A 21759-nucleotide genomic window follows, 5' to 3' on the forward strand; every position below is an offset into this window, starting at 1 on the left:
GGGATTTAATGGTACAATGGCAACAAAGACCATAATGCACCAAGTCTATTTTTAAAACACTAAAAATATTGAAAAGTTAACAACTAAGGTGAATTACTATATCAAAGCGCACAAGAAAAATAAAAATATATATAAAAAGAGGTATTATATGTAACCTTAAAACTAAAAGATAATAAATGAATTGTTACAACCTCTGGTCCTTCATAAAAATGTATGAACTGTCAAAAGGGATTAAAAGCCTGTAAACAAGGCAAATCATTTAATGAAGACAACTGAGTAGTAATCAAACTAATAAAAGGGCTCCACAGTGTTCACATGGTGGGGAATTAACAGTCCTCCACAAGAAAGAGTGTACACACACACACATGAAGTAGTGTCTCCATTGTCAAGTTGGCTAGAATAACTGCTCTGCACATCTTACATAAACTAGAATGCCACACCACAATTACCTCCTTAATTTACAGTTTCTCTTATCTGTGCCACAATACTTGCCAATGTGCAACACATCTGCAATGGATTATCAGTTTATAGTCAGCATATGGAGCAAAAATGCCAATTACTAAAGAGTTCTATTTATTTGATTGCATTATTGGTCAATCATCCTCTCTACTATGACCTGGAATCCAGTAAAAATTAATATTCAATCTAGAGAGAACATAGCACTTTGAACTTTATAAAAAAATTAGATAGTATGAATCAGAGCTGTAATACTCAATAAAAAAAATGAATTGAGGGTGATAGTGTACCTTGGAGAATTTGTGAAGTAGTCAGATAACCCACATACAACACTGGGTTATTTTATAGATATATATATATATATATATTATATTACTGGGTTTCTAGCACCCAACAACAAGTGGTGCATGTTGTTTTTTTGTGGTATAAACTATATATTCAAGTGGCAGGCTGCAGATCCCATAAAAGATCCAAAACACTGTATGCAGCATGGAATTGCTGATTAACTAAAATGTTGCAGTTCCTTTCCCCCAGTTCTAAATAAAGAAGTCACAAGCTGGAAAACAGACATTAACACAATATCATCATCGAAAGTACTGTATTTCAAACTGAAAAGAACCATTTCATGTAACAAAGATAAACTAAGATTTATAAAAAATACAAGGTTTGACAATTAAGTTTCCAGACCCAATAAATTTAAATAAAAACATAAAAAAGTAATCAACCTTAAACAGCTAACACTTGTGAGATCATCTGTGGAAACAAATTTTAAACACATTTGAACTGACTGCCTTCAATTCCTTTGTTACATTTCTTTTAATGCCCTCTACTATTAAATAGGCATTCTCTCTCTGGGTGGATGTGATTTTGGGGAATAAAAGGTTTCTCAAAATCAAACCCTCTTACTCCACAGAATTTGTTCCTAGTGGAAAAAATTCCCTTGTATCAGAGAAAGTGATCAACATAACTTTGGTTTTGGTTCAGAAATACAAAACATTGCATTTTCAGAAATGCAATGTTTTGTATCTTAGAGGGCACATTGAATACCATTCCATGTTTTGATTATTAGTTTGTAGATTATATTGAAAACACAATGCCAACTCATTACCAATGTCAAATGAACATTTTAAGTAGATGGCTTGGAAAGCTCAAATACTGCAATATGTTGCTTTTCTTCATAAGTTAACATAATTACTTTAGCAATTCATCTTTTTATACCTTTGAAAAGTTATTGTTCAAGGCCTAGAATTAAGTGAATGATCAGTGACAGAGACTGAATAGACAAAAAAGAATGGGATGAGAAAAAATCATCAAGGAACACTCAACACTTTGACAAAAATGAATTAATCTGTAATAATGTGCTCAGGGAATAAGGCACATGAAGGAAGATTATGAAGTCTTTGGCAAAGAGGGCCAAAAGCAACAGTAAAAAAGATTTTCATATATGTGAACAGTACGATTACTGCAATAGGATCTAGAAAAGTTGAGCAGATGAGCTGAGAAGTGACAACTGAAGTTTAACATTGACAAATGTAAAGTACTGCATATGGATAGCAGTAACCCCAGAGTAACGTATCAACTGTGTGGTACTACACTCAGGGTGGTAGAGAATGAGAAGGACCTGGGGGTAATTGTGCAGTCAGACATGAAGTTTTCTGAGCAGTGCAGACAGTCTGCAAGAGTAGCTCATGGTGTCTTGTTAATGATATACAGGAATTTTTCTAGCAGGAATAAGGAGGTGATTATCCCCTTGTATAAGGCAATGGTCAAGCCACACTACCAATTTTAGACACACACACCAACCATTTATGACTGGTTGAATAATGAAATAAAATAAAATAAAATGATAGAAAAGACTGTAAAATAATATTTACAAAAAACTTTTAATCATTTACAAAAAACTAAACTATAACAAAAGTAAAATAAGTAAATAAGTTAAAATGCATTAAAATATAAATATAAAAGCGATAAAAAGACGATAAAAAACACTAGAGCTTTCGGAGGTGTCTTCCTCCTTCCTCAGTAATAGTGAGACTTAAATGACACATCCTTAAATACCAGGTTCACGGCACACGTGGATGACCAGGCGCATACTCAGCATTCCTTTCACTTGTGCCGGAACCGGAAGTGGGCTGGACACGTGGAAAATTAAAACGTTTGTCTCTTGTCAAAACCACCGCCTCAAAAAGGGGGTGAAGCCTAACTCCCCTGTCTCTGTTTATACTATTGTTACCAGAGGATCCAATCCACAGACTTTCCAGCCACTTGCGGTCCCAGAATCTGTGCGCCCGGTCAAGGATGACAGCGTTGTCGGGGGAGATCTGGTGTTGTTTTTCCCAATAGTGCTCGGCAATGGCGGATTTATTGAGCTCTGCGGTCCGTATTGCTCGTGAATGTTCTCCCAGACCGTCTGGCTGGAAAGTCTGTGGATTGGATCCTCTGGTAACAATAGTATAAACAGAGACAGGGGAGTTAGGCTTCACCCCCTTTTTGAGGCGGTGGTTTTGACAAGAGACAAACGTTTTAATTTTCCACGTGTCCAGCCCACTTCCGGTTCCGGCACAAGTGAAAGGAATGCTGAGTATGCGCCTGGTCATCCACGTGTGCCGTGAACCTGGTATTTAAGGATGTGTCATTTAAGTCTCACTATTACTGAGGAAGGAGGAAGACACCTCCGAAAGCTCTAGTGTTTTTTATCGTCTTTTTATCGCTTTTATATTTATATTTTAATGCATTTTAACTTATTTACTTATTTTACTTTTGTTATAGTTTAGTTTTTTGTAAATGATTAAAAGTTTTTTGTAAATATTATTTTACAGTCTTTTCTATCATTTTATTTTATTTTATTTCATTATTCAACCAGTCATAAATGGTTGGTGTGTGTGTCTAAAATTGGTAGTATGAATAATCCCAACCTCAGAGGCCTTATTGCAGATATGGTCAAGCCACACCTTAAGTACTGTATACAGGTCTGGAGGCCTCATTTTAGGAAAGATATAGAGTTGCTGGAACGAGTAAAGAGAAGGGCAACAAGATTAGTGAATGGAACAAAGGGTTGCTCTTACAACGAAAGGCTTAAGTTTTGCAAATTACAGTGTCTGGAGACTACACACCTGCAAGGTGATCTGATGGCTTTGAATGGTGTGAGCAAGCTCAATACTGATGGGATTCTTCCTCTGGCAAGATTAATTGCCTGAGGGGACATAAATTCAAATTGAGGAAAGACAGTTGTAAAACAGATGTGCAGAAATTTGCCTTTATCCAGCGGATGGTTGATTACTGGTACAAACTTCCATCTGTCATTGTAGAAGTTGACAGCTTAAATAAATTCAAGGCAGAAAGAACTAGACAAACATTTGGAGCAAATGGATGGGTGAAATGGGAAGGGTATTTTTTTATTATTTTTTTTTTCCTTTGGCTGATACTGTATAAACTTGCTTTCTTTCATCATATGCCTCTACTAATGCTAATTATACTAATAAAATGGAAGGATGAAACATACTGGCTCACCATATAATAGCACTGTTAACAAGCAACAATGACCATGACTTTCATCAACCGGTGAAATACCACCACTTTGCTTATTGGAGGCTTGAAGTGGTGAAACCCATGTTTAGTATCTAGCGCAAAGTTTCTGGCACCCCCCTCCCCCCATACTTCTCCTTCAACCCATGCACGGTACTAAGTACTATAGGTTTTGATACCTTTTGTGTTTGGGGTTTTCATAAAAAAAAAAAAAAAAAAAACAAAGTGCTGATAAACTAAATTTTTTTCATCAATAGTCACATTTGAGAATTCTGTCTGGCTTGACAATACTATTTGTAGACAACAACTACTGAAAACTAGATGGTGTCATCAACGAAACTGGACTAGAAGATAAAATTTAAGGATTTAAATTTAACCTTTTGTTTGTTTAATTGTTTTTTTTTTTATCTAACAAAACAAAAACATCAGGGATATGTATAGATAAAAGATAAAAAGTTTTTATTTAAAAAAAAAAAGATTTAAGTTATGATGTTAGGGTTCTTATTGGAAAATATCAAGATACACATAACAGACCACAAAAGTAAACTACTCTTTTTTTTCGTAAGCACAAAGTACTGTATAATTACTTACCAGCACTGCTATTTTCAGGCAAGAGTTGTAGTGCTAATATTCCATACCTAAGCATATTAACTGCATTTACATCTGGCGTAATAACTGGAGGTGTTATAACTGGACAATTTTCATGAACATCTTCGAAAAGACCACCAGTCAACTTTTCTGACTGTGCCTGAAATTAAAATGATAATAAAATTTAAAGTTCTCTCTCTCTCTCTCTCTCTCTCTCTCTCTCTCTCTCTCTCTCTCTCTCTCTCTCTCACACACACACACACACAATTTTCACTCTACGGAGATGGGGGGAAATCCCTGGTGATGTCAGACAACTAACACTACCTTTCCATTTTTTTTTATTTATGTACATAAAAAAAAAAGAAAATTCTATATATATTTTATATATATAGAAAAAAAAGGAAAGATAGATATTAAAAAGAAAGAAAGAAATTTACTTGTGTGTGTGTGTGTGTGTGTGTGTGTGTGTGTGTGTGTGTGTGTGTGTGTGTGTGTGTGTGTGTGTGTGTAAGAATAGATGACTGATAAAGTTTGCACAGATGGAGGTGAAAATTACACAAAAATGCCAAGGACTAGAAGGGTAAGGATGGTAGAAAAAGGAAGTAATGTTGATTTGAAAAAGGTGAAAGAATGTACAAATCTACATTACTTCTTTTTTCTACTATCCTTACCCTTCTAAGTCCTTTGGCACACTTTGTGCAAACTATCAGTCTTATCTCTTCTTACATATTACAGGTAACCCTTGTATAACACGGTAGTTAGGTTCCTATAAAATGCCGTGTTGTGCGAAACCGTGTTATACAGGAATAAGAAAAAGTACAAAAAGGGGGGTTACTTTCCAAAATCTAAAAAAAATACACCATTCTAGATTTCGTGTATCTTTTGCTCTCTTTAAAATATCAGTAATCTGGGTTTGTTTGCTTTTGTTTGATAGATTTTTGCAAATTTCATCATATGGAACTAAGCATTTTTGAAGCTCCCTTTTGAACTTTGGGCTCCTTTCATTCAAGAATCTGCATTCAAAAAATAAGATTCTAATTTAGAGGTTCCCAAACTTTCTTGGTTCACGGCACCCTTAGTGTCCCAGTAATTTTTTCATGGCATCCCTAAGCCAAAATAAATACCTAATACAGTGGTTTCGACCTTTAATATATACCTATATAATAATTTTATTCTTTATATAGAGGTACTAAATAAAGATCGATTATAGATCACCACAAAATTAAAAAGATACAGTACAATGGATACCGTACACCTTTTTATAATGAAATAAATGTATAAATTTCAAAAAAATAAATACCCTAGTGTGTATAAATACCCGTGGCATCCCAGTTGAAAACCACTGTTCTAATTGCTTGGCTAACTTAATGCCTTCCTCCTATGCTTTTTAGTGTAAAATTTGGAAGTTTAGAATTTATCTGCGCTATCATCCTCTGAATTGATTTGATTTTACCTCTGATGCCATTTCCACCAAATCTGCTTCTCCAGCCTCTTTTTCTACCAATAATTCTTGAAAGTCTTCAATAATCATATCTTTTTTTAATTTTTTTTGGAGCATCGGCGACTAAGGCCATGTTACTCTGTGTATATTGTCTATAAATTGCATGTGTCCTGAGGTCAATTTTCTGTTTTGCTGGACGAAAAACCATGCTCCTCCCCTCACCCAAGCCCAACTCATCGATGGGATTCGAACTAAAGTCGTTTCCACCCAGTGTGGGGAGGAGGGCGATTCTGTCAACTGTGCTACCCACAAGGACTTCAGTAGCCATATCATCGAAACCTTCTCCTCCTACCATTGTAGGAAGTTCTACTATCGCACCGATTCCGTTTTTTGCCATTTCGACCGTATTTCCTGAATGAGCTGACTCTGGCCATACATTTTTCCACATGCATTTAACGTTGACACTTTTACTTCTTTCAACGATAAAGCTATGATTGTGATACATTCCACAACTGAGAAATGTTTCCATGCCTCCATTACTTCAATAGATTCAGAATCAATTTTTTCCAAAATCCATTGTAACAATTTTCTGATGCAATGAGTTTTAAAGGTGGATATAATACCTTGATCTAATGGCTGAATGAAAGAAGTTGTATTAACCCAGTACAACTGTGGTGGTAGGAACATAACTTCAACGTTTGGATGACATAAATCTTTTGGATGGCCTGCTGTGATATCCATAGTAATAAAACTTTGAAATCTAGATTTTTCCACAAGTTCAATAGCACGAACATAACACAGGGATTTCCCAACAAAATAAAATACAGGGATTTCTCAATAATTTTTTTTTTTTTTTGTCTAGCGAGTCAACAGCGGGGATTCAAAAAGAGTGGAAATGTTGAAAAATTACATCCAACATAATAGCATAATTTTCACGCATAGAAGCTCAAAAATACCCTGTTATGCGAGGTTGCTGCAATTCTCTAACCATGTTATATAAGTACCGTTTTGTGCAAGGATTGCCGCAATTTATCAATCGTGTTAGAGCTAAACCGTGTTGTAGAAGTACCGTGTTATATGTGGGTTGCTGTATATACTTTTGCATCCTTTACTGCTGTTTTGTGCATTTGTCATACCTTGCTTATTCATTTTTGTTTTTTATGTTTCCATCAACTGTAACTTTAACCTTAAATTACATTTAATATTCATTAAAGTACATAACGCGGACATAATAGGACTTACAGAGACGTAGTGCCACACGGAAATTGGGGATGATGAGTTTCAGTACGGCTTGTATAATGTATTTAGGAAGGATAGGTTAGATAGAAGGGGTGGTGGGGTAATGCTTCTTATCAGAAGCAGCCTGAGTGCGACGATAGCTTTCCCGGATTCAGACATTTCACATGCTAGTATAGAGTCTGTATGGTGTGAGATAGTTGGAAACAAAGGTATTATGCGAGTAGGAGTAATCTACAGACCAGGTGATTGTGAAGATTATGACAAAAGCCTCTACATGCAAATGGAATGGGCAAGTAAGTGTCAATGCCTTATTATGGGCGATTTCAATTTGCCTCTAACTGAGTGGAGTAAATGGAAAGGAAACTCGACATGGGGAACAAAATTTTTAAATCAACTGGATGACTGTTATTTGTATCAACATGTCAGGGAAAGTACTAGAGAAAAGAATATCCTAGACCTCATCATCACACATGAATCAGATGACATAACAGGGCTGACAGTAGAGGAACCAGTAGCAGGAAGTGATCACGGAGTTCTACGGTGGATGATGACGAGAGAGGTAGCAGAAGTAAAAGGCAAAGGAATGGGTTTTAATTTCAGAAAAGGAAATTACGATGCCTTAAGGTACTACATGGCCTCTATTAACTGGGTAGATATCCCACAGAGAATGAATACAATTGAACTGTGGTACACTTTTAAAACATTAATCACAGATGCCTTGAATGCATATATACCATTAAAAAAATACTCCACGAGAAGGGTTCCAAGTTGGATGAATAGTGAAGTTGCCGCATTACTTGAGCAGAAAAAGGTGGCATGGAAAGGTTACAGAGCAATAAAAAGTACTGAAGCTTATAACAGCTACAAGGTGATGTGTAATAGAGCCACAGAAAAGGTTCGACAGGCAAAGGCAGTTTATGAGAAATCACTAGCAAACAGAGCAAAGAGGGGGGTTAAAGAATTCTTCACATACATAAATGCCAAGAAGAGCAGGACAAACCAGATCGGACCTTTATGTAAGGGAATGAGGATAGTAATAAATACACCAGCTGCCGTTGCAGATGAACTCAACAGTTATTTTGCATCGATATTTACAAATGAAAAGCCTTTTGTGGCAATGGGAAATTGTGGGAGCAAAGTTAAAAAATATGTAATTAATGATATTGAAATTTCGCAAGATTATTTAATGGAAAAACTTTTGAGCCTACAGACCAGTAAGGCTCCTGGAGTTGATGGAATATACCCTATAATCTTAAGGGAGGCAGCAAGCGAGTGCATTGAACCATTAAGGCTAATTATGCCAGCATCAATAGACTCGGGGAGATTCCCTTGGATTGGAAAAGTGCGAATGTATCTCCCATACATAAGGGGTGGCTCTAAAAGTGAAGTTGGAAATTATCGACCTGTCAGTCTGACTTCAGTAGTAGGGAAAATCATGGATGCAATGATCAAGGGTGGAATTCAGGATCATTTGGATCGAATTGAAATTCTCAAGGATACTCAGCATGGTTTTGTAAAGGGAAAATCATGTTTAACAAATCTGGTTCGCTATTTAGAAAGGGTCACTCACGAGCTGGATTTAGGGAATAATTTCGACATTGTTTATTTAGATTTCAGCAAAGCTTTTGACTCGGTCCCACATGAGCGGTTGTTTTATAAGCGGGAACAGGTTGGAATCACTGGGAAAATCCTTAGATGGATAGAAGGATGGCTTCAGGGCAGGAGGCAGAGGGTTGTGATAAATGGCTATTCCTCAGGTTGGGTTGATGTAAGAAGTGGGGTTCCCCAAGGATTAGTTTTAGGACCACTGTTGTTTTTAATTTTCATAAACGACATTGATAAAGGGATAGAGGGCGTGATGTCTAAATTTGCAGATGATGTTAAAATTGGTAGAGTAGTTAATGATCACTGTCAAGCTGAACTTCTTCAGAGAGACCTAGATAGACTTCAGGAATGGTCAGAAAAATGGCAGCTTTGTTTTAATCCAACAAAGTGTAAGGTATTACACCTGGAAACCAGTAATCCCAAAAAAACTTATTCACTTGGTGGAGTTCAACTAAACCCAGTACTGGAGGAAAGGGACTTGGGTGTTACGATACGGTCAGACATGAAATTCTCCGAGCATTGTAAACAGGTTGCAAGGAAGGCCCATGGTGTCCTATCGATGATCTATCGAACTTTTGCAAGTAGAGATAGGGACGTGATAATCCCATTATATAAGGCTTATGTTAGACCACACTTGGAATACTGTGTTCAAGTATGGAGACCGCACTAAAGAAAGACATCGAGCTTCTTGAAAGGGTGCAAAGAAGGGTAACTAGCCTGGTGAGATCGGCTAAAGGGCGTCCTTATGAAGAAAGACTTCGAATATGTGGGTTGCAGAGTTTGGAAACTAGACACCTTAGAGGAGATTTGATTGAGGTGTTTAAGGCTCTGAGAGGCATCAGTAAAATGAATGAGGACAAAATTTTCAAGATTATAAATGATGCTAGAACTAGGGGACATAAATTCAAGTTACAGGGGGAAATGTTTAGATTGGACTGCATGAAGTTTTATTTTAGCCAGCGAGTTATAAATTACTGGAATAAGTTACCTTCATGGGTGGTTTAGGCCGACAGTTTGGGGAAATTCAAAGGTCATTTGGATAGTAATTTCGGGTAAGGGAAGCGCATAGGATGATAGGTTTAATTTCCTTTTTATTTATTTATTTTATTTTTTTTATTTATTAATTATTATTATTTAGTTATTTATTTATTTATTTTTTGTTTTTATCATTGTTTTGTTCGGATTTTTTTTTTTTTTTTTTTGGCTGGTGCAGCATAAGCCATTGGCTTTCTTGCACCATGCGGCCGTTACTAATACTAAAGTTTTAGCCATCAGCAGATTAGCATGAAGCTATTCTTTAAACCACACCTACCCTAGATTCATACTTTTTGATGGATTTGATTTTTACACATCTTGCTATATTCAATTTATATCTTCCTTACAACATGAGTAAAAAACCAGTTAAGAAAACTGGTGAGGTAGCACTGCGTCACCTCTAGTGTTACTAGAAAACATGCTGCATTACATCCATCTCCTGAGGATGGTCTGTTCACAGGAGAACAATACTTTTGGTCCTGATCTAAATTCTGTTCATTTCAAACCCAGACACAATATGAGTATTCTAAATCAGACACTGACCTTCTCCAAATACCACGATAAACATTGTCTGACCTATCCCACTATGGCCAACCTCAAAAATAACCATAGCACAAATTCCTTACCTTTTTTTGCAAAACTACAAATGTCATCTATCTACTTACCTGTAAAATTTACAATACTAATTATGTAGAACAAACATCACACTCCCTCAATATCAGAATTAACGGACATAGGTCAAACCTATCCATAAGTAAAAACAACGACACACATCTAGAACTACTACACTTTCACCACCACAATTTCAGTAATGCTGTCATAAAAATCTTAGCTGTCATTGAAAATAGCCTTACACGTGAATACTATGAAATTGCATTGAATTTTGCAATATCAAATTTGCACAAAAATGGTTCGACAAAATACCCTGGTCTTCCTTACTCAATAAACATAATAAACTACTACCTACACATAGCCTATACAAATTCAGTATTCACTATTGTTTCAATCATGATTCTCCATTACGTTTAAAAATCTGTAACTACAACTTGATACCAACATAGGAAATATTCTACTTACAGATCTCCCATGCCACTGCAATAATTCTGTCTATGCTCCATATATTGATCAATATCATGAGCATATTATAGCTGGCAATCTTAATATCATAAAGAATCATGACCTAAAAACTGCTATGAGCAAAGATTTTAAATACAGACCTATAAATAAGACTAACCTGAATAGCATCAACAGAGAATTATATCTAATGTTAATGCATTTTGCTAACAAACTTGCTTTTAAATACACCATTCCACACAAAGCATTTCAAAACTGGATCACCATCATCTATTATGACATTGTAAAAGCTATCTCAAATGCCTACAAACTGTACAATAATACCCGTGGCATCCCGGTTGAAAACCACAATCTTAAGAAACATACTGCAATCTTAAGAAACATAAAAGAATTACAGGACAATTTTATCATCACCCCAATAGATAAAGCTTCTAAATAGATGACTTTCATCAACTGGTGAAATACCACCACTTTGCTTATTGGAGGCTTGAAGTGGTGAAACCCATGTTTAGACTCTAGAGCAAAGTTTCCGGCATTCCCCCCTCCCCCCCATACTTCTCCTTCAATCCATGCACGGTACTAAGTACTATAGGTTTTGATACTTTTCATGTTTGAGGTTTTCATAAAAAAAAAAAAAAAAAAAAAACAACTTTGCGATCTTTTGCAAGCAATTTTACTATAAACAACTTAAAAATGAAATAGAAGATAGTTCCACTTTTACTCCCTACTTCCACAATTAAAAAGCTAATAGCTTTACATAAAAAACTGCATGCTAAATTACAGAACTCAACCTTACCCTTTCTGTATATGACTGCCAAATTCCATAAACAACCTGTACGCTTCAGATTCATTACTAGTTCCAAAAATATTGGCTGCTACCTCCCAGGTAAACAATTTTTCAAATTACTCAATACTAATTTTTAACAATCTTACATCTACTTGGATCATAAACAATAACCAAGCTGTCATCAATACCTTCATATCTGATATCACCACAACCAACATAGAAACCTTTGATTTCACCAACCTCTTCACTTCAATCCCATATAACCTTCTGATATTTGTGCTAAAACAACTTTATCACAGATACAAAGATAAACTGAATATAAGTGATAATACATGGAACGATTATGTCAGTCTCTGTTTACTTAATAACTATATCTTCGATAGCAAACTTACTTATAAACAAACCATTGGTGTGCCCATGGGTTCCCAAATTTCCAGTTTAGTATCCAACCTATTTTTACACTATTACAAAGAATTATATACCACAAACAACCCTAATCATAACTTTTTAGCATTTAGATATGTAGATGATATCCTGATTTTACATACCAAGTTTGAACCATTAGCCAATGCTATTTATCCTAATGAACTTAAACTGAATAAAGAAAACTCTACTACTCACACAGCCAACTTCCTTGACCTCTATATTACTCTTAGCAATGCTTCCCTCCCATATAATATTGACATATATGATAAAAGAAATAAATTCAACTTTGAAGTCATCTACCTTACTAACTGGCACTCTAATATTTCCAACAAAATACATAAAAATATAATGTATACTCAAACTATTAGACTGGCTAACATATGTAGTAACCATTTATTGTTCACCAAAGCTGTTAAACTTCTTTACAATAAGCTAATTAATAATAACATTCTGATTTATTTTATAAAATACTGTTTCAATATAGTTTCCAATTTGATCAAGAATAAATTCAGTATAACTATGAATTGGTCAGTTCTGTTGTTATTTGTATAGTTGTAATGTTATTTGGTGAGATTTCCACTACTTGGTGAGTAATAACTATACATGATTTCCTATGGAATTATTTTAATTGGAATGATTACTTTGTTTCTTATCTCACTAAGTTTCTACTTCTTTTATGTATTCATTTGATATATGTTTTAACAATTCTTTATGAAATTACTGATAATTCACTTCCCTTGTTGAGATTTTATTGATATTTCATTTTTGTTTTCAGGCACGGATAATATATGTAGGAAAATTGCATTATTTGGATCTTGGATCTTTCAAGTATTAAAGCTACTTTAAGGTATCCAAAAAGTTTTGACAGCTTTCAAATCTACCCCTAAATACCCACCTTTGGACTTATTTTCTCTAAATGTATACTAGTTTCATTCACTGTGGTGAATATTTGTTCCTACTGAAATTTTATGCAGTACTTGTTTCATTTTTGGATTCTTTAACTCCATCGATCTTTGTGACTCTTTATTTATATTACAAAATTTTTATTTTCTGCAGTCTTTTTAGGATTTGATGCCTAAATACCCACCATTGGGTCTACAGTCATCTAGTTATATGCATCCGCAGATTTATTTCCTATTCTTTCATCACTGGTTTTAAACTAGATTTCCTTATCAAAAACCTTCTATGGATTCTTGTTCATTCTATCATTCAGCTTTGGATGCACATCTGAAACTACCTTTGAATTTATACTAATCTATCAACAATAGATTTATTTATTTTTACAGAAATGATTACTGATATTACTTCAGTTTTGTTTCATTCCATTTTGGACTACAGGCTATAACTCTTAAGTCTTAATCTGGCCTCTCCATATCAAGATTTAATGTTGTTCTTTACATATTTCCTGCTATTTATGCTTACATATGTAATTATTCATTGACTGGATATTAAAAAAAATTTTGTGTAATCTATTCCCCCCCCCCTAATTGATATAATTTCAATTTATATACTAGGATTATACAACATCCTTTTTGCTTAGTATACAGTAGCCATATCACTTGGTCTACTTTCTATTCATTTTATTACGGCAATGTTCAATACTTTTTATTTATCTAACTGTTTTATATTTTATATATCTTGTGACTTTATATCAGTAAAGTCCTTTTATTCCAACCACATTTCTATGTAATAAATATACTCTCTCTTTTCTAATGCTATGTTTATGTATCTCTACCCTCTTATTTGTTCAAAATAAGACTATAGAGGTCACTATTTCCATATCTATTTCCATTTCTTCACAGCTCTCTATCAAGTCCATTATGCTGCTACAAGCTTTACCCTGTAGCTAAGTCACTAATATAGTTTTGTTTAGATACATTCATCTACTCTACTATATATGTGTGCTTTATTTTGCTGCCTTCTTCCTTCCACTACATACTACTTGGAAACTCCAGGTATCGTTCCCTTTCTCATTATACTTTCAGTTCGTTTCTAGGCCTGTTTTGACTTACATATTTTTTCGCCTGCTTTTTTCCTGCAGTACAAGTATTTGGCATTCATCTCCTTTTTATACTAACTTTTACAAAGCCAGAGCCCTTACTAAAAGGTTGGGCCTTGCAGCCCCAGCTAGCTCGGTAAGTTTTAATAACTTTTGCAATACTTTTCACCTTCTACTTTCTAATTCTACCCGTTCGTAGGGTGATACGATCGTTCCAACTATCCTAATTCTATCGCTATTTTTGTCTTTATTTAACTACGCCTTTATTCCTTCCCCATCCTCAATTTAATACCTCTTCTTATACCATGTGCTTGTTAGTATTTATTTTAATTCTTCTAATATTCCAACACTAAAATATTTTTCCAAATTTACTAAAAAATCTACATATATCTCAAAACCTTTTCCCCACTCTGAAAACACTTAATTATATATTTTTTAACCTTACCTTTATTTTTACCTTAATAATTTTCATTTCATTGATACTGCATTGTGACTTCCTTGTCCATACTGTAAAAGAATGTGTTATTTTTTTCTTTTTGCTTTTATTTAACTTTTCTTCTACTGTTATGGACAAGTATAGAAACGCAATTCCTGATACAGGGTTAGGTGTAGTCCCCGGATGAAATACCTAACCATGTATCAATATTTACTTCCGCTGACATCAGACTTTGCATATTTGCCTTCTCTGTATTCAACCTATAACTAAATTTTCCCACCCATTTCTGAAAAAGTAATTTTATTTTACTTTATTTTGTACAATCTATTGGTATTATTATTAATGATTTCACTTTACAGTTCATTCACCTCCATATTGGCTTTGCAATTCAGCCCATAACTTTCTTAATTCATCATAACTTTCAGGATATTAACATTCTTTCGCCTTTTTAAAATCTATATTACTTCTTTTTTCTACTATCCTTACCCTTCTAGTCCTTGGCACTTTGTGTAATTTTCACCTCCATCTATGCAAACTTTATCAGGCTAATCTATTCTTATATATTATATACTTTTGCATCCTTTAGTGTTGCTTTGTGGGTTTTGGTGCATTTGTCATACCTTGCTTATTCATTTTTGTTTTTTATTTTTTCATCAAATTTGACCCTTAAATTACATTTAATATATATATATATATATATATATATATATATATATCAGTAATAAAAAATAAAGTTAATAATTATAACAACTGTAACTAATATTTATGGGTCAATGCAGTTGCAGAGAAATCATGCATTACAACCATAATATGTATATTAAAGATAATAGAAAATAATAGAAAAAGTAAATCAATCAAATAATACCATTGAGGGATTTAAGAAAATGCAAAAAAAAAAAAAAAAAAAAATTAATTATCGCTTTTTACCCACAATCCAGATGACTTCAACTGAGACCAACCACCCAGACTGAAAGCAAAAAACGACAAGAAGTTCTCTGTTTCTGTAATGATCAATATATGCTAAGTAATTTAAATCTAAACCAAATATAAACCAAGTATAGTAATTAAAAATGGTTAAGAAATTTTAGAATCAAAAGTAAGAAATATAAGTAAATTATAAATGTAAGCATATATTAATCATCGCTGACCCGAAGTTCTGGAATACAAGGACTGAAAACAAGAAGTAAAAAGAAGATAACTACATGCTCAAGTTAAAACAAAATATATATGTAATTCAAATTAACCATTTAACAGACTTAAATTCCATCTTTATTCATATCAACATTATATTCAAGTGGGTGGAACATTATACCACTTTCAGTCAGTTAATATTTCAAATTTCATTCCTAACCTAACTTTTATTTATTTATTTTTTTAAATTTTTGAATTCCTTTATTCCAGTTTAATCTTGCTTTTGTTTGTTCAATTCAGAAGATAATACAGATTAAGCAACTTTGACATTCTGCATTTAATGTTGAGTTTCATTCTGTAATTCCTTTAATAACCATATGAACAAACTACAATGGTATCATACCTCACCATTACGTATATTGTAACTGGTCTATAATTTTATCTCCATTCACTGTTTCAAATATTAATTTCTTACTACCTTTGACAAGAAAATTAAATTCATAGCAACATTATTAAACTTCTGTAATAATGTCCTAACTGGAAAAAAAACCCATAAACATATAGCACTTAAGCAAAACAAGTCTCTTCTACTGAATAAAACTCTCTTCCCCCCACTTCTTTTTTATCATACATGCACTTGTGACTACAAGTGTGAACATACCAGATATGATTTCAACTGTTGTCCAATACGTATTAGCTTAACAAGTGAGTGTTTATTTTTAACAATACATTTGATATGATAACTAAAAAAGCAAAGCAATAAATATTATAAAATCTATGCAATCCATAGCTTTTAACATAAAATATATTTATTTTTAAATTAATATAAAAATACATTTATATTAATTCTTGTAAGTGAAGCACACTTGTGTCCATTCTTCAGTATGACACCAAACTGAACATAATAAAATAAATATAAGCAAAGAAAAAGTAACTTACCCTTTTCATACAAGTAATGTGACAAACAATTTTTGTGGAGAATATTAAACTTTCTGCAAAACGATTAGCATCAATTCATTCAAAGCCCAGAAAATAGCATTCTGAATTCATCTCTGCAACTTTATCTTTTTTTGATTCATAGCTAATTTGATTCATAAGCACACCATTAAGCTAAATGTAACTTAACTTGGCCTAGCATGATGCATACTGCTCCAGTTACTGATGTGGAGGCAATTAGTTATTAGGCTTAAATCCCACCACCCAAACAAAGATGTTAATCAAAAAACATTCTTAGGTTTAGCAAAGATAAACTTAATTCAGATATACTACTAAATCTTTTTACAACTGTGAACAATTTAGCATAATCAGCTTATTTATAAGACAAATATAATCTTATATAAAGACAAATATAAAGATAAATCACAGTGTTTAATTAAATTAAAAAATATAAGAAAATTGAAATGACTAGATCGTCATTTCAATTTTCAAAAATCAAGAGAAAATTGAAATGCTAAAATTGTGTGCTTTACCCTGACTCTATCACACTGTTCATTCAAAAAAGCTGTTGTCTCAGCAACAAATGCACTGATTTCTTGAAGTTGATATTCCAAATGATCTAGAAGAACATCCACATTATCTTGGGTAATTCTCCACCCCTGAACTATTACCTAAAAAAAAAAAAAAAAAGTTTTACTTTTAAACTTTCTTTATTAACCATCATACAAGATGTATTTAAACATTACAAATATAATAATATCCCAAATAAAAGTGAATTCCAATAGTTTTAAAGGTAACAAACCTAAGCCACCACCTGCTAAATATTCTTGATACCTCTTATATTTAAATCTGTTCTTGCACCATAAAACAAGAAGGGAAGTAAAGTATTCAAACAAAAGCTGTAGAATACAGGATATAGAGCATCTAAAAGTCAGATTTCCCTGTACAAGGAAATCTTATGTCAATGCCTCAGATAGATGGCATTATTTCACATTGATGGCTGAAGATATGGTAACAGCACACTTCACAACAGACCATATGTGTTTCATACCCAAAACAGTGTTGCTATGTCACTCAAAATAGGTGGTTTAACAAGCAGCAAACATTTTCTACTGTAAAATCAACAACCTAAAATTAACAACACTGCAGGTGAACAATTTGCCTAATGATAGGAAAGAGGGTATCTACTTACTTTCTAAAATGTTCTAAAAATGAATATAGTGTCATCACATGAATAAAGAGTTAAATACTATGTACTGAAGTACTGAAGAAGCAAGTTAAGAATTAACACTTAACAACAATACATGCCATGATAGGAGGGAGTATATGATGAGAGCATTTTCAATCAATTCAGACCTCGAGAGACTGTGCAAGGCTCATGAGGTAGAATTTTTCTCAGCCTGGTCTGTGCTTGTTCACGAGAGATACTGTTCCTACAGGGAGGGAATACACTTAAATTGAAAGGTTGTAAAAATATTTGCTGATGCTATCGAGGCAGTATTAGGTGGGTTGGAAAACTGCTAGCTTCGGGGAATTCACAGACTAATATATTAACAGTAGTCGCAGGCATCAGTGAAAGTAATTCTTGCACTGCTCCTATTGGAATGGGCAATAAACTAGAAAGCAAGGTGTTCGGGATTTCGGGGACTGCTGGGAGTTAGCATTAGCATTAGTAGAGGCATTTGATGCAAGAAAGCAAGCTTATGCAGCATCAGCCAAAAAAAAAAAAAAAAAAAAAAAAAACCCACTTCCATTTCACCCCTCTGTTCGTTCAAAATACCTGTCCAGCTGAGCCTTAAACTTATTTAGGCTGTCAACCTCCACCACAAGGGATGGAAGTCTGTTCCACCAACCAACCACCCGCTGGCTAAAGGCAAATTTCCGCACGTCTATCCTACATCTGTCTTTCCTCAATTTGAATTTATGCCCTCTCAGGTGATTTTTCTGAGCTAGAGGAAAAATCCCATCAGCATTGAGCATGCTTAAACCATTCAAGGCTTTATACACCTCTATCAGATCACCTCGCTGGTGCCTAGTCTCCAGACACTGTAATTTGCAAAACTTATGGGTACCTCCCCTTTGTTCCATTCACTAATCTTGTTGCCCTTCTCTGTACTCGTTCCAGCAGCTCTACATCCTTCTTGAAATGAGGCCTCCAGACCTGTATACAGTACTCTAGGTGTGGCCTGACCATCGCCTTATACAATGGAATAATCACCTCCTTATCCCTGCTGGAAAAATTCCTGTATATCATTGACAATACTCCATGAGCTACTCTTGCAGCCCGTCTGCACTGCTCAGAGAACTTCATATCTGCCTGCACAACCACCCCCAAGTCCCTTTCATTCTCTACCACTGTCAGTGTAGTACCACAAAGTTGATACGTTGCTCTGGGGTTGCTGTTTCCCATGTGTAGTACTTTACATTTGTCAATGTTAAACTTCATTTGCCACCTCTCAGCCCATCTGCTCAACCTTTCCAGATCCTGTTGCAGCAGCATAGTGTCAGTAGTGTCCTTGACAACCCTGCCAACCTTTGTATCATCTGCAAACTTGGACATTAAGCCCGATATACCATCATCAATATCATTTATAAATACAGAAAACAATAATGGACCCAACACTGAGCCCTGAGGGACTCCACTAATAACATCAGTCCACGATGAGCAGTGTCCATTGATTACCACTCTCTGTCTTCTCCCCCTCAACCACCCCTTTATCCATAGCAGCAATTTGCCTCCAATGTCACACTGCTCCAATTTGTGTAGCAGTCTTCCATGTGCAACAGTATCAAAAGCCTTTCTAAGATCCAAGTATATAATATCAAAGTTATTCCCTGCATCCAGTTCTTTTGTGACTGCATCATAGTATCCAATCAAGTTGGTCAGGCAAGACTTCCCCTTAACAAAACCATGCTGTGTCTGAGCTATAACTGAAGTCTTGTCTAAATGATCCTGCAGTGCTTCTTTAACCAGTGCCTCCATTAATTTTCCTGGAACAGAAGTTAAGCTCACAGGTCTATAATTACTTGTGTCAGCCTTTGATCCTCCTTTGTGAATTGGGGTCACATTTGCACATTTCCAGTCTATGGGTACCTCCCCTGAGTCCAAGGAAGCTCTCATAATTATGGCTAAGGGTTTGCTTACTTCCTTTGCTGCCTCCTTTAATATAACTGGATAGATCCCATCCACTCCGGGTGCCTTTCTTGTGTTTATCTTCAACAGTTTCTCCTCCACTTTACTCCCAGTTATTTCAAGATTCTGTAGCTTACTGCTAGAGTTGAATACACCTCTGGCATTCCCCTCGCTGAATAACTCCTCATGTGTGAATGTCGATGCCAAATATTCATTTAGTTTGTTAGCTACCTGAGCAGGATCATCAACACTTGAACCATCAATATCCAGTGGACCAATCTGATTCATCCCTTTCCTTCTAGAGTTTAGATAGGTAAAGAACTCTTTCCTGTTTTCTCTGCATCCTTTGCCAAGGATTGCTCATAATCTGCCTTTGCCTGTCTAATCTCCTTTGTGACTTGGTTACAGACCAGCTTATATCTATCATAGGTTTCCATGTCACTCATTATTTATATGTATCCCATGCATTTTTCTTCTCTGCTGTATGTCTCATTAGTTCATCTGACATTCATTTAGGCCTAAACCTTGATGTTTGTTTGTTTGTTGTTTGGTTTTTAGGAGCATTAGCAACTAAGGCCATATTGATCTGGGAATATGCGGTGGTCATTCCCTGACCTTTCCGCACCCTTCGTATTTAGTGGTGATGGGCTCGAACCCCGGTCTAATCAAGAAGAGTGTGCTATGCACTGTTGCTCCTTCCCACCTGGCTACGGAGGCGCCCCTAAACCTTGAACAATATTTCTTAGTTGGCATGTAAAGCCTAGTAGCTTCCAAGATAAATTCTTTGAATGTTTCCCATTTTGAATTTGCTGTTGGTAACATCATCAGTTGGTCCCACTGTATAGAATTTAAATACTGTCTCAGAACATCATAGTCGCCTTTACGAAATCAAAAACCCTTCCCTTTACCCCCCCGATAATAATTACCTATTTGAGTAAATCCCACTTAAGCACACTGTGATCACTGCCACCTAGTGGTTCCTTTATCTGCAGATTCTTAATGCATGAAGAATCATTACTGATAATCAGATCAAGAGTATTACTCCCTCTAGTTGCCTCCCGAATCATCCAATAAATCCACAAAAGCCTTGTTAGTGTGTGAGTGACCAACCCACAAATTCCAGTCAATATCTGGGAAATTAAAATACCCCATTATAAGACTCTCTGATTTACTGGTCCAATCTATTTTCCTGTATAGTTTCTTATTATGCTCATCAGAGTCACTTATGTGTTTCTTAATTAATAGCAAAACCCCCTCCTCCCTTCCTATCCTGTCTGTACACATTGTACTCCCCAAATTCCAGTTCTGCATTCATTATATCTGTGTGACACCACGTCTCTGATATCCCAACAATATCTGCCCTTGATATTTTGAGCAATAGCTCAAATTCATCAAATTTATTTACCAAACTCCTAGCACTGGTGTACACACAAGTATACATCCACCTGTTCCTATTCTTAGCTACCCTAACACAACCCATGTGTTTACTTGTACCGCAGTGACTCCCAGCTGTTTCTGAAGTATCCTGCATCTTGTTTTCCAGGCTGCTGCTCATTCCAATAGAAGCAGTGCAAGAATCACTTTCACCTCTGCCAGTGGCTACTGTTAATATATTAGTCCTTGTATCCCCCCAAGATAGCAGTTTTCCGACCCACCTAACACTGCCTCGACAGCATCAGCAAATATTCTTGCACCCTTTCTATTTAAGTGTATCCCATCCCTGTAGAAGCAGTCTCTCCTGTTAACAAGTACAGACCAGGCTGAAAAAAATTCTACCCCTTGAGCCTTGCACAATCTTTCCAGGGCCGAACTGATCGACAAGGCTCTCATCATATACTCCCTCCTATCGTGTCTGGGCAGAATTGCAGACACTTTCAGATTCAACCCTAATTCACAACTTTTGTTCAATAGTGACCTGTACTTGTTAAGTAATTCTGCTGGTCTCCTA

At 35.1% G+C, this 21759-nt stretch overlaps 1 protein-coding gene across 1 annotated transcript in view; it reads right to left on the reverse strand.

Annotated features, from left to right (window-relative positions):
- The window catches only part of LOC150086960 (KICSTOR complex protein SZT2-like), a 1378951-nt gene that overhangs the window by 1291820 nt on the left and 65372 nt on the right, over positions 1-21759 (reverse strand). The window contains exons 6-7 of the mRNA XM_090372336.1: positions 17212-17349; positions 4573-4729 (exon numbers count right to left, since the gene is read on the reverse strand). Of these exons, the coding sequence (XP_090228462.1) occupies positions 4573-4729; positions 17212-17349 (295 nt within the window). The remainder of the gene's footprint in view (positions 1-4572; positions 4730-17211; positions 17350-21759) is intronic.

Source organism: Mastigoproctus giganteus, chromosome 4 (genome assembly GCF_048544385.1).
Source record: "Mastigoproctus giganteus isolate SK-2022 chromosome 4, ASM4854438v1, whole genome shotgun sequence".
Lineage (NCBI taxonomy): Eukaryota > Metazoa > Arthropoda > Arachnida > Uropygi > Thelyphonidae > Mastigoproctus > Mastigoproctus giganteus.